Source organism: Chiloscyllium plagiosum, chromosome 31 (assembly GCF_004010195.1).
Source record: "Chiloscyllium plagiosum isolate BGI_BamShark_2017 chromosome 31, ASM401019v2, whole genome shotgun sequence".
In the NCBI taxonomy this organism is placed as follows: Eukaryota; Metazoa; Chordata; class Chondrichthyes; order Orectolobiformes; family Hemiscylliidae; genus Chiloscyllium; species Chiloscyllium plagiosum.
The window spans coordinates 35150375-35161920 of NC_057740.1; the positions used below are offsets into that span (position 1 = coordinate 35150375).

The 11546-nt window shown below is 42.6% G+C and overlaps 1 protein-coding gene across 1 annotated transcript in view; it reads right to left on the reverse strand.

The window, feature by feature from the left end:
- Positions 1-3939: 3939 nt before the first annotated feature.
- Positions 3940-11546, reverse strand: part of LOC122565056 (WAP, Kazal, immunoglobulin, Kunitz and NTR domain-containing protein 1-like) — a 38921-nt gene continuing 31314 nt past the window's right edge. Inside the window, exons 2-3 of the mRNA XM_043720686.1 lie at positions 6786-6873; positions 3940-6473 (exon numbers count right to left, since the gene is read on the reverse strand). Coding sequence (XP_043576621.1) covers positions 4983-6473; positions 6786-6873 — 1579 coding nt within the window. The 3' untranslated portion in view covers positions 3940-4982. The remainder of the gene's footprint in view (positions 6474-6785; positions 6874-11546) is intronic.

Below are 11546 nucleotides of genomic sequence, written 5' to 3' on the forward strand. Positions count from 1 at the left end.
TGTGCAAGCCCTCTGGGGTAGTACCTTACCTAAAGCCAGTCCTCTGCCTTCTCCCCTGAAATAATTGCACAGAGGCCAGTATCCTGTCACCAAGCCACCCTTTATTTATACATGCGCTGTACCCTGGCTGTGATCAGCCAGCTTGGAGTCAGTCCCTGAAGTGAGAAGACTCTCTGAATCCCTTGTTTATATAGTCATAGAGTCACATAGATGTACTGCATGGAAACAGACCCTTCAGTCCAACTCATCCATGCCGATCAGATATTCTAAATGAATCTAGTCCCACTTGCCAGCATTTGGCCCAGATCCCTCTAAACCCTTCCTTTCAACATACCCATCCAGATGTCTTTTAAATGCTGTTATTGTATCAGCCTCCACCACTTCTTCTAGCAGCTCATTTCACACACGCACCACCCTCTGTGTGAAAGAGTTGCCCCTAAGATCCCTTGTGTATCTTTCCCCTCTCACCATAAACCTATTCCCTCTAGTTCTGGACTCCCCCACCCCGGGGAAAATATCTTGTTTATTTATCTTATCCATACACCTCATGACTTTGTAAACCTCTATATGGTCACCCCTTGGCCACCAATGCTTCAGGGAAAACAGTCTTAGCTCAATCTGTCAGCCAGGGCTCCCTGATTGGCCCAGGATAACAACCCCAATCAAGGATCTCATAGTCAATAAGATCTACCTGTAGCTGTTCCATCCCCTTAACCCTCAACATTCTTCTTTTTCAAATAATAATCCGATTATCTCTTGAAAGCCTCAACTGAAACTACCTGCACCACTCTAACAGACTACATTCCAGATCTCAGCACTCGCTGTATGAAAGCGTTTTCCTCATGTCTTCATTGATTCTTTCTCTCTGTCCTCCAAGACTTACTCTTTCTGCTGTTGCAAACAGTTTCTCCCTGTCCACTTTGTCCACACGCCACATGGTTTTGGACAGGTCACTAAGTCTCTTCTCAACCTTCTCTTGTAGCTCCTCGGAAAACAGTCCCAACTTCTCCAATCTATTGCCGAACTGAAACCCTTCATCCAGACAACCACTCTCATCAATCTCTTCTCCACTCTCTTAGTGGGGAGTCCTTCAGTTGAGAGAGGGAACAATGGTGTTGGTTATATTAATGATGACCTTGCAGTGGGAGGGAATAAAGTCTCAGAGCATTTGCAGTTCCAAACAGTTCAAAGGTATTGTTAAAAGTTAGAGTAAAATTTCAACTAAATAGTCCCATTATGATAGAAATAGCATCCTTGAGGCTTAAAGAATGTTGAGAGTAAGTCGGGGTTCATAACATCAACAACTCATACCTAATTAGCATATTTAATGCAATAAAGTGTTCTACATTAAGGGCAGTACGGTGGCTCAGTGGTTCAATTCCCACCTCGGGCAACTGTCTGTGTGGAATTTGCACATTCTCCCCGTGTCTGCGTGGGTTTCCTCCAGGTGCTCTGGTTTCCTCCCACAGTCCAAAGAAGAGTAAGTCGGGGTTCATAACATCAGCAACTCATACCTAATTAGCATCTTTAATGCAATAAAGTGTTCTACATTAAGGGCAGCACGGTGGCTCAGTGGTTCAATTCCCACCTCGGGCAACGGTCTGTGTGGAATTTGCACATTCTCCCCGTGTCTGCATGGGTTTCCTCCAGGTGCTCTGGTTTCCTCCCACAGTCCAAAGATGTGCAGGTTAGGTGAATTGGCCATTCTAAATTGCCCATAATGTTAGGCGTAGGGGAATGGGTCTGGGTGGGTTGCTCTTCGGAGGATCGGTGTGGACTAGTTGGGCTGAAGGGCCTGTTTCCACACTGTAGGGAATCTAATCTAATTATTTTAGGTAATCAATTATCAAACAAAATTTGAATGTGAGTCTCATCTGGAGTGATTAAGTCCTGGATAGAGAGGACATGGAGAAGATGTTTCCACTAGTGGAGAGAACAAGACCCAAGGCACAGCCTCAAATTAAAGAGATAGCCCTTTAGAACATTCATTTTATTGCTTCTCACTGAAACATCATTAGAGACCTGAAAATAAAACCAAAAACTGCGGTTGCTGGAAATCTGAAACTAAAGGGATAGATACTGTGCATGAGCAATAAGTAGCAAGTTCAAAGAAGGACTAGGAATTGGCACAGACTTGGTGGGCCGAAGGGACTGTTCCTGTGCTGTATTGTATTGTATTGTATGAAATTAAAAATCTTTTAAGTCCAATGACTGTTCTTCATTTCTGAGGAAAAGTCACTGGGCTCAAAACATTAACTGTTTCTCTCTCCACAAATAGTGCCAGACCTGCTGAAGTTTCACCAATAATTTCTGTTTTTGTTTCAGATCTTTAGCACCCGCAGATATTCGTTTAATTTGGGTGGAACATTTGTGTGTCGAATCGATGTCAAACTGAACATGAAATGGATTAATACATTATAGTGCGTGCGTGACAGATGCAAAATATTGACCAGGTAATTGCACGTGTACAATGTAAAGTATGAAATAGATTAATAAATTAGAGTAGGCACAATCAAACTTCTGATTTTCTCAGCAGAAACATCAAGGTCCATTTTATTCAAAATGTGTTAAGCTACAGAGAACACTTCGGTATTGATATGCGACAGCATCGCAGTTACGTAAGTATTTTAAGATTCTGAAGAGAATACATTTCAGTCCATCAAACTGTACTTCAAAGGCCATGTTTGAATGTCCCATGCTAAATCATTTGTCACTTGCAAATTTCCGTGACAGGATGCTACCAAAGTTGAAAAGAATGAAAGGGAGCTGAGATAAATCAGAAACCAGTGATTAACTGATGCCATCCAGAATTTTAAAGGCTTGGTGCGGAGGTGGGGGTTGGGCCTTTGGCAGAGTCATACAGTTCTGAGGGTTTGAGAAGAATAAGAATGGATGGTTTTTAAATCAACACAATGAGGACACAGGGAGGAGGAAGATAAGGATTTGTCAGAGCCTTAGTGGAACAAAAGAGGAAAGGTCAGTCATGTTATTATTGAGAGAGGTAAGAAAAATTGCCACAGGAAAGGAGACAAGCCAAAAACCTGAGATATAGTATGAAAACTGAATGTGCTGGAGAAACTCAGCAGATCTGGCAGCATCTATAGAGAGAGAAAACAGAGTTAATGATCTGAGTCTGATATGAGTCTTCTTCGGTATTGAAAGAAGCTGGAAAATAATCTTTACTTATATTCTGACATTAGTGCGAAGGGCAGTCTGAGATTTACAATAATGATGTCATTAAAGGGCTCAGTCACAGGCATGGTGGGATAAATAACCTCTAGATCAAGGGTCTAAATAATATCATCCAAGAACAGAAAATCAATTGTAGTCTGAATCTTCCATAGATTCAACCCATCAAGCCTGTACCTGCGCTAGCTGCCACTGAATCACAAATCCTCTCTAATTACCTTTGCTGGCTCATTCCTCATATCAGAGTCAAAAAGTGTGGCGCTGGAAAAGCACAGCAAGTCAGGCAGCATCTGAGGAGCAGGAGAATCGACGTTTCATCAGGAATGTTGATTATTATGTCGACTCTGCTGCTCTTCGGATGCTGCCTGACCCGCTGCACTTTTTCCAGCTCCAGGCTTTTTGACTCTGATTCTTCAACATCTGCAGTTCTCACTTCCTCCCACTCCTCATTTCAGGTTGGAGCAAATTACTGTTGATGCTAAAATCTGAACTGAAAACAAAAATTGCTGGAGATCACAGTGGGTCAGGCAGCATCCACGCAGAGAGAGCAAGCTAATGACTCTTCATCAGAGCATCTCTCTATGGATGCTGTCTGACTTGCTGTGATCTCCAGCATTTGTTGTTTTCAGTACAGATTCCATCATCCACAGTAATTTGCTTCCACCTGGCCTCATGCAATATTTGTCCGAATGACAATCACTGACTAAGCACAAGCCCAAGGCTGCTGTGATCCTACTTTAGTCACATATGCAAATGCTGGTGGAAAATGCCATCTGTATGACAGAAGTGAAGGTCTGCGCATGTGTAAATTCACTTAATTGTGGTCTACCATGATTCAGTAACCAAGGATGTAAAGCACTCTCAATGATCAATAAAGCATGTCCACATTCTGCTTTCATTTTAAATCACACCATCAAATGTACATAAAGGTTGAAATTCATATGCACTGTACATGAATATGAGCAAAGAGATCCCACAGCCCTGACTGCGTCCATCAATCATTTCCTATTAACTTAACAATTATACAATTGGCCAAGTTTAAATTTTCCAATGAACTGCATGTGGCTTGTTATTAGTGAGTTGGACAATGCTGGTTGAGTTGCTGAGTGGACTGCCTGGTGTCACACTCAGCAGTACACATGAGGAAGGTGCTTGATACAATCCTTTGTTGCCTTTTCAGTTCAGATGCTGCAATTTTCTTCAGTCTCCTGAGACTGGGGACAAAATGAGTCTGGGTCATCTTTAACTGGAGGATGCATTTGGTCATCAAATGTAGCATTCAATTGTGATGTTCCACATGGTCCAACAGCTTGACGTCTCCTCTGAAGAATGGACAATGAGATGCGTTGCTCAGCGGTTGTGAGTGCTAATACATATCCAGCCCAATGCGACTTAGTTATGCAGGAGAAGCAAGTGAATCGAATGGAGTAAATAAAGTGAAGAAACCATTGTGACTCAGCTATTCCATAAATCCCATATCTACTCCCAACCTCCAAGCTTATTGGCAATCTCTCCATGTATTTTTCTTCTTTTATTCTGTGCTGAGATGTACAAGGGAGGTCAGGTGGCTTAAAATGCTACATATCAATGAAGCAGAGCAATGTCACATTAATAAAATGTATCAATGTTACACATCTAATGTAAAACTGGCATTGCCAATGTGCATTGATCTGTTTGCACATGAACTGTGACTCTGTGCTCAACACCATGTCAACTTTCCCCTGCAAATTCTAGTTGTAAATAAATGTCCTATTGTGTTCAGCCATGGTAACAATATCTTTGGGTCACTGCACTTAATCCTGAAAGCGGTGTAGGAGTTCGCAGGTCTTTTTCTCAATGATTTCGTACATCTTTTTAATGCGTTTGTCAGTTACAGTCCGCACATAGCTCTCAGCATCCAGCACAGCCATTCCATCATAGACATCACCCATTATAAGGAGGGGTCCGTCTGTCAGGTTAATGTTTGGACAAGGGCAGTTCCAGTCCATGTTGATCATTATCACTTCCAAATGTTTGAAATCAAAAAACTTTAGTCCCATTTTCTCGTCCTTGAGCACCTCGTCCAGTGTAAATCTGGCAACTCCAGAGTCCTGTTCCTCCACAATCTCCGTCACCCTTCCCACAATGGCGTAGTCACTTCTGCAGAAGCTGGGCACGATCTTGTGACGGGGTCTGCACACTTTGCACTGCTGGCTTTTCGGGAACGGGCAGGTCTCCTCACACACTTCCTTGCTCTCAAAGTTATTCTTGTTGCCCTCGCAGCCACCGTAGACGAAAGCGTGGCACTGCTTCATCAGCGAGTTGTAGGCCCACCGAGCCTCCCACATCTTGCAAGGACCCTGCACAGCAGGAAAGGTACAGATATTGACTGACTCGTTGATACAAGCCAATCGGCACTCTTCGTAGGTCTCAAACTGGTTCTTGCTCCCCTCACAGCCTCCAAACAGGAATGTGGAGCACCTGCCCTTCTTGTGGTCATAAAACCACCTGACATATTGACGGCCACATTCCCTCTTGTCTGGATCTTTGAAGCACTCTCCAGATGGTAAAGGCTGGATTTTCCTGGCAGTGCTCTCTCCAGAATGTTTCCGTCTGATGACTGACAATGGGAAGTCCGCTCTCAGGAGGCCAGCAGCGTTCCTTGCGGTGCACGTATAGATACCTGCATCCTCTTGCTGGGTGTTGTAAATAACCAGTTGGCCAATATTGGTGACCACCACATTGGCGTACATTTGATCAGGTCTCATGATGATGTTTTCCAGGTAGTCACTCTGCTTCTCCCAGGTGATGTCCGGCCTTGGACGCCCACTGACATCGCAGTGAAAGCTCACCGTGCCTCCGATATAGACGGACTGGTGGAAGGGGTTGGTGTAGAGAGCTGGAGGGATGGAGTCTTCCAAGGAGGTGGTTGATGTTGGGTTCACTGTGGTTTCTAAAGGCTGTGGGCTGGTGTTGGGCCAAGTGATGTGATACCGACAAGTCACCACTGTCAAGCTGATGCCCCTGATGCACGCCTCTGCATCCATGTAACATTTATTGTAGTAGGTCAGGCCATCGGAGGCACAGGTGAAATTGGGCTCCTTCTCACACCTGTCTTTGCACTTACAGATGGGCTGTCCATCCCAGATATCACACTCCGAGCCCTGCTGCGTGCACACAATCCTCTCACACGTCGCCTCTTTGGGTAAGTCCAAGGACGCTAAGCTGCCATCTGCAAACCTCGCTGCCACACAGCTCTTCAGGCCACACACATTCGTACAGCACTTCTCAAAGCTCTGACAATCCTGAAATCAGCAATGGACACAGAGGTTACTTCAACAGGAATGGGCTGGTCACTGACCAGGGACAGGTTCCCAATGTTGCCTCTTCTCAACTCATTTTATACATCTACTGAAACTCACACAATGGAATCAGGCAATAACATCATGTGTTCTATAAATATCTACAAGTTTCAAAGACATTTACAACACAAAGTTCAAGTCTGCAGAATCTCTTCATTGCACCTGGTAAAACTGAGAAATTGAGGCATACGGACTATCGTAGTATGAAGGATGCTCTATGGCGTGCTTGCTATTGGCATGAGACCAACAGCTCACCCATGTCTGCTGTGTCTGCAAGCAAGATCCCAGGTTGACCAGGATCTGAGTCAAAGCATGAGGAAGACCTTGATGTCCGCCGGTGTGCCTGAAGAAAAACATTCAAAAAGGAAAAGCAGAGGGGATAAATCAATAACCAGATGGGTAGAAAAGAGAGTCCATTAGTCGGAAAAGCCAGACCAATGCTATTCATCTGTGCTAGCTGGGGAAAGGAGTGCCCTCCATTGATCAGTCTCTACAGTCACAACATTGGTCTACCCAGAGTGCACACCATCGACAAAGACTCCCAAAAATGGACAGATGCCATCAAAATATCAAAGAAGCCCAGATGCACATGTAACAAATGTATTTAACGTTCTCTGAATTTCATTTTTTTCTGCAGATGTGTTCATCTCTGCCTTAAAATGCACCTCTGATTAAGAAATACATGCATAATAATCCTTCAATTACATTTCACACAGGGTGGTAGATGTATGGAATTCTCTTCCACAATTGGCAGTGGATGCTGGATCAGTTGTTAATTTTAAATCTGAGGTTGATCTTTTTTTTGTTAAACAAAGGTATTAAGGGATAAGGGCCAAAGGCAAGTATACGGAGTTCGGCATCTGAGGAGCAGGAGAATTGTCGTTTCGGGCAAAAGCCCTTCATCCAGATGCTGCCTGACCCGCTGTGCTTTTCCAGCACCACTCTCTCGTCTCTAATCTCCAGCATCTACAGTCCTCACTTTTGCCTATATGGACTTAAGCCACAACTCAGCCACGATCTCACTGAATGGAAGAAGTTAAGCCACTTTTGGAGTATTGCATTCAATTCTAGGCTCCCTGGTATAGGAAAGACAGAATTATAGAGCTGTAGAGCATGCCAAACAGATATCCTAAATAAATCTAGTCCCTTTTGCCAGCATTTGGCCCATATCCATCTTGACCATTTCTATTCATACACCTATCCAGATGCCTTCTAATTGTTGTAAATGTACCAGCCACCACTACTTCCTTTGGCAGCTCATTCCATACGTGCACCACCCTCTGCGTTAAAACGTTGTCTGTTAGGTTTATATCTTGCCCCTTTCACCTGAAACCTATGCTCTCTGGTTCTGGACTCCCCTCCCCTTGGCTATTCACTTTATCCACCATTTGTTTGGATCAGGGCTGATGTGTAACTGAACTCCACTACTCTACCCTTAATTCGACCTCTGTATTCTTTCATGGGACATGAGTGTCACTGTTAAGGTCAGCATTGTTGTTACTAATCTTGTGTTTAGAATATGGAACCAGTCATGGTTAGGAAAGAAGGAACATTTACAATATCCCAAAAAACTACATTACAAACAACTTCTAAAATCAGACTTGTGGCAGCCAATTTATACAAAGGTCAACATTACTAGCTAACCCTGTGGTTGTGAATTTTGATCGAGGAATAGATAATGGCAGCTGGGAGATGGTGATGCAAGATTTTTAGTGCAGAAAAATTGCATTTATATAGCACCTTCCATGCCAACTCAATGTGGTTTATTACAGTCACAGCAGTAATTTTGAAATGTCTGAAGACGTGATGAATATTGACGACAGGGTGGTGTAGGGGCAATATTACTGGACTAGTAATTCTCATTGCTCTTGAACTTGCTGGGACATGTAAGTGGGCCTCTAACATGACTATGTTGTTGTGGAGTCACATGTGGGTCAGACTAGATCTGGATAGCAGATTTTGTTTCCTAAAGGAAATTAATGAACAAAATGGCTTTTCACAACAAATCAATTATCGTTGACATGGTCAATTCACTGATGGACAGCTATCAAACTTTATTATTGAACTTATTAAACAGAATTCATATATTAACTTTATTAAATTGAATTCAAATTCCACCAAATACCAGGATGGCATTTCAACATGTGTCCCTAGAGCACTAGCCTGAGTCTCTAGATTACTCATCCACTGCACCCCTGCAGGCAATATCTATTTCTCAACCTGAAAATCACTAAAACAAAAGATTGGCTCGTCACATTATGACTTATGCAAATTGGCTGCCACCTATTTTACATTACAGCACTTATTTGTAAAGGAGTTTTGAGACAATGGGAAAGGCACTACATAAATGTGCCTTCTTTCTTTTCTGTGACTAATTCCATATTTTAAGCTCAAGACTAATAACAATATTCAGAAAAAGAAATAAGTTCTGCTATTTCAGAGCATCAAGAAATTCCAAAAAGGCAAACTAGATAGTTTCATTACACTTTACACTATGCAGGAACCATGTGTGTAATAGGTAAATTCCCTGTAAATCATGAAGACTGAAGACCCAGTAAGTAACTGAAGAGCTCGACCTAATGGCTGTCAAATCAGATCAAAAGAAAAAACATTTCCATTTCGACCAAAAATATTTAAAGTGCCCTTTGAATATCACAAAAGTGAAAATCAGCTAATGACAATTTGTAAACAAATGTAACATTGTATTCCTTGCTCTGTTTTATTACTTTAATGCACCTTTATATTGGTATTATCTGCCTGTACTGAGCACAAACAAAACTTTTCACTGGACCTAGGTACATGTGACAATTATATATTAAATCAAAATTATGTCTACATTACAGGCATTTGACAAAAGCCAGCATCAAACTAATTGATGCCCCAATTTATGCTGAAAACGAACCAGTTTGGGAAAGAATTCTGAGGTATCACTAAGAGGCAATAATTTATGCTCCATTGTTTAGATCACAGCAACCTGTTAGATAGACTTCTGTTACCTCATCTGCATTGCAATTCCTCTCGCAGGTACTCTGTGCATCCACCCACAGACCAGGCTCGAGATGGTTTGGGCAAGCATGGAAGAACTTTGCTTGGGGATGTCCAGTGTCCTGTGTTAGGCTCAACAAAGGTAACAGCCCCAGCATGGTTACCAAGGTCCTGGGCTGAAAGCCAATTCTGGGATTCCTTGTGAGCATTGGTTCCAAACCATTTCTGGCCCACACGAAGAAGTAAAAGTCTCCACGCATGTTTGCACCCAACAAAAAGTTTCCTAAACTTTGCTCTAACCTTTTTGTTTAAAAAAGTGAGGGGAAAGTCAGCAATCAGGGCAGTTTAAAAATAGGCTGTTCATTGGTTGATGAAACATAAAGGACTGTAACCCGAGTAGAGTCCATTGAAAACATACAAAGTGGAAGTGTCAACGCAGAACTTTTCACCCAGACTTATAGTTAGTCAAACCAAAAGCAACATAACAGGATATCTAGTCAATGAAACCCAGTTTTCATTCAAATAAGAAGCAACTAGATACATCAGCCAGAGTCATACATCATGCTTTTTCTGACTTTTAGAGGTTTATTTAGAACACAGATTAGTGGCCTTACCCCTAATTAGACAGCATTTACAGCACAGAAACAAACTATTCTGCCCAATTCAAGTTTCAGTTGAGTCTACTCTCCCCTTTATCCCACCCATTGAACATCCTTTCCCACTCCTAGTTGATTGTTAAACTTTCCCATTGCATAGCTAGAGATCTTTTACAGCTTTGATCCATTTAAAACTGCAAATAATTTCAGTGCTGAGGAGAGTGTCGAAGCTTGGGCATTGTTCCTAACGACTTAAAGACACCAGCTACCACAGGACTGAGTACACAGAGCAGTTCCTGATTGAAGGTACTTGCCACATGACAAGACAAACCTTAATATGAAATAGTGTCAATTCGATATTTTAGCTCTTGTGAATATGCAAACTGAATTATATAGGATAAAGGGCCATAATCACTGATACGTTTTACAGAGGTAACATTTATCATATACAAAAACAGAAATTGCTAGAAAAGCTCAGCAGGTCTGGCAGCATCTGTGGAGAGAAATCAGAATTTGCATTTTGGGTCCAGTGACCTTTCGCCAGAACACATTAGCACTGGACCCAAACGTAAATTCTGATTTCTCCCCACAGATGCTGGCAGACCTCCTGATTTTTTCCAGCAATTTCTATTTTTGTTTATGATAGATGTTAGCTGGAAGCTTGATGGGCCAAATGGTCTACTTTTTCTATTTTGAATGTTTGTATACATGCACACAGAAACACTCCAGTAACCAAGATGACAGAGAGAGTCACAGTGTCATAGAGATGCACAGCACGGAAACAGACCCTTCGGTCCAACTCACCCATGCCAACCAGATATCCTAACCAAATCTAGTTCCATTTGCCAGCACCTGGGCCATATCCCTCTAAACCTCTCCTAGTCATATATCCATCCAGCTGCCTTTTAAATGTTGTAGTTGTACTAGCCTCCATCATTTCCTCTGACAGCTCATTTCATACATGCATCACCCTCTGCATGAAAATGTTGCCCCTTAGGTCCCTTTTAAATCTTTCCCATCTCACCCTAAACCTATGCCCTCTAGTTTTGGACTCCCTACTCCAAGGAAAAGACCATGTCTATTTACCCTATCCATGCCCGTCATAATTTTGTCAACCTCTATAAGGTCACCCCTCAGCCTCCGACGCTCCAGGCAAAACAGCCCCAGCCTGTTCAGCCTCTCCCTGTAGCTCAGATCCTCCAACCCTGCCAACATTCTTGTAAATCTTTTCTGAACCCTTTCAAGTTTCACAACATCTTTCTGATAGGAAGGAGACCAGAATTGCATGCAATATTCCAACAGTGGCCTAACCAATGTCCTGTACAGCCACAACATGACCTCCCAACTCCTGTACTCAATACTCTGACCAATAAAGGAAAGCATACCAAACGCCTTCTTCACTATCCTATCTACCTGCGACTCCACTTTCAAGGAG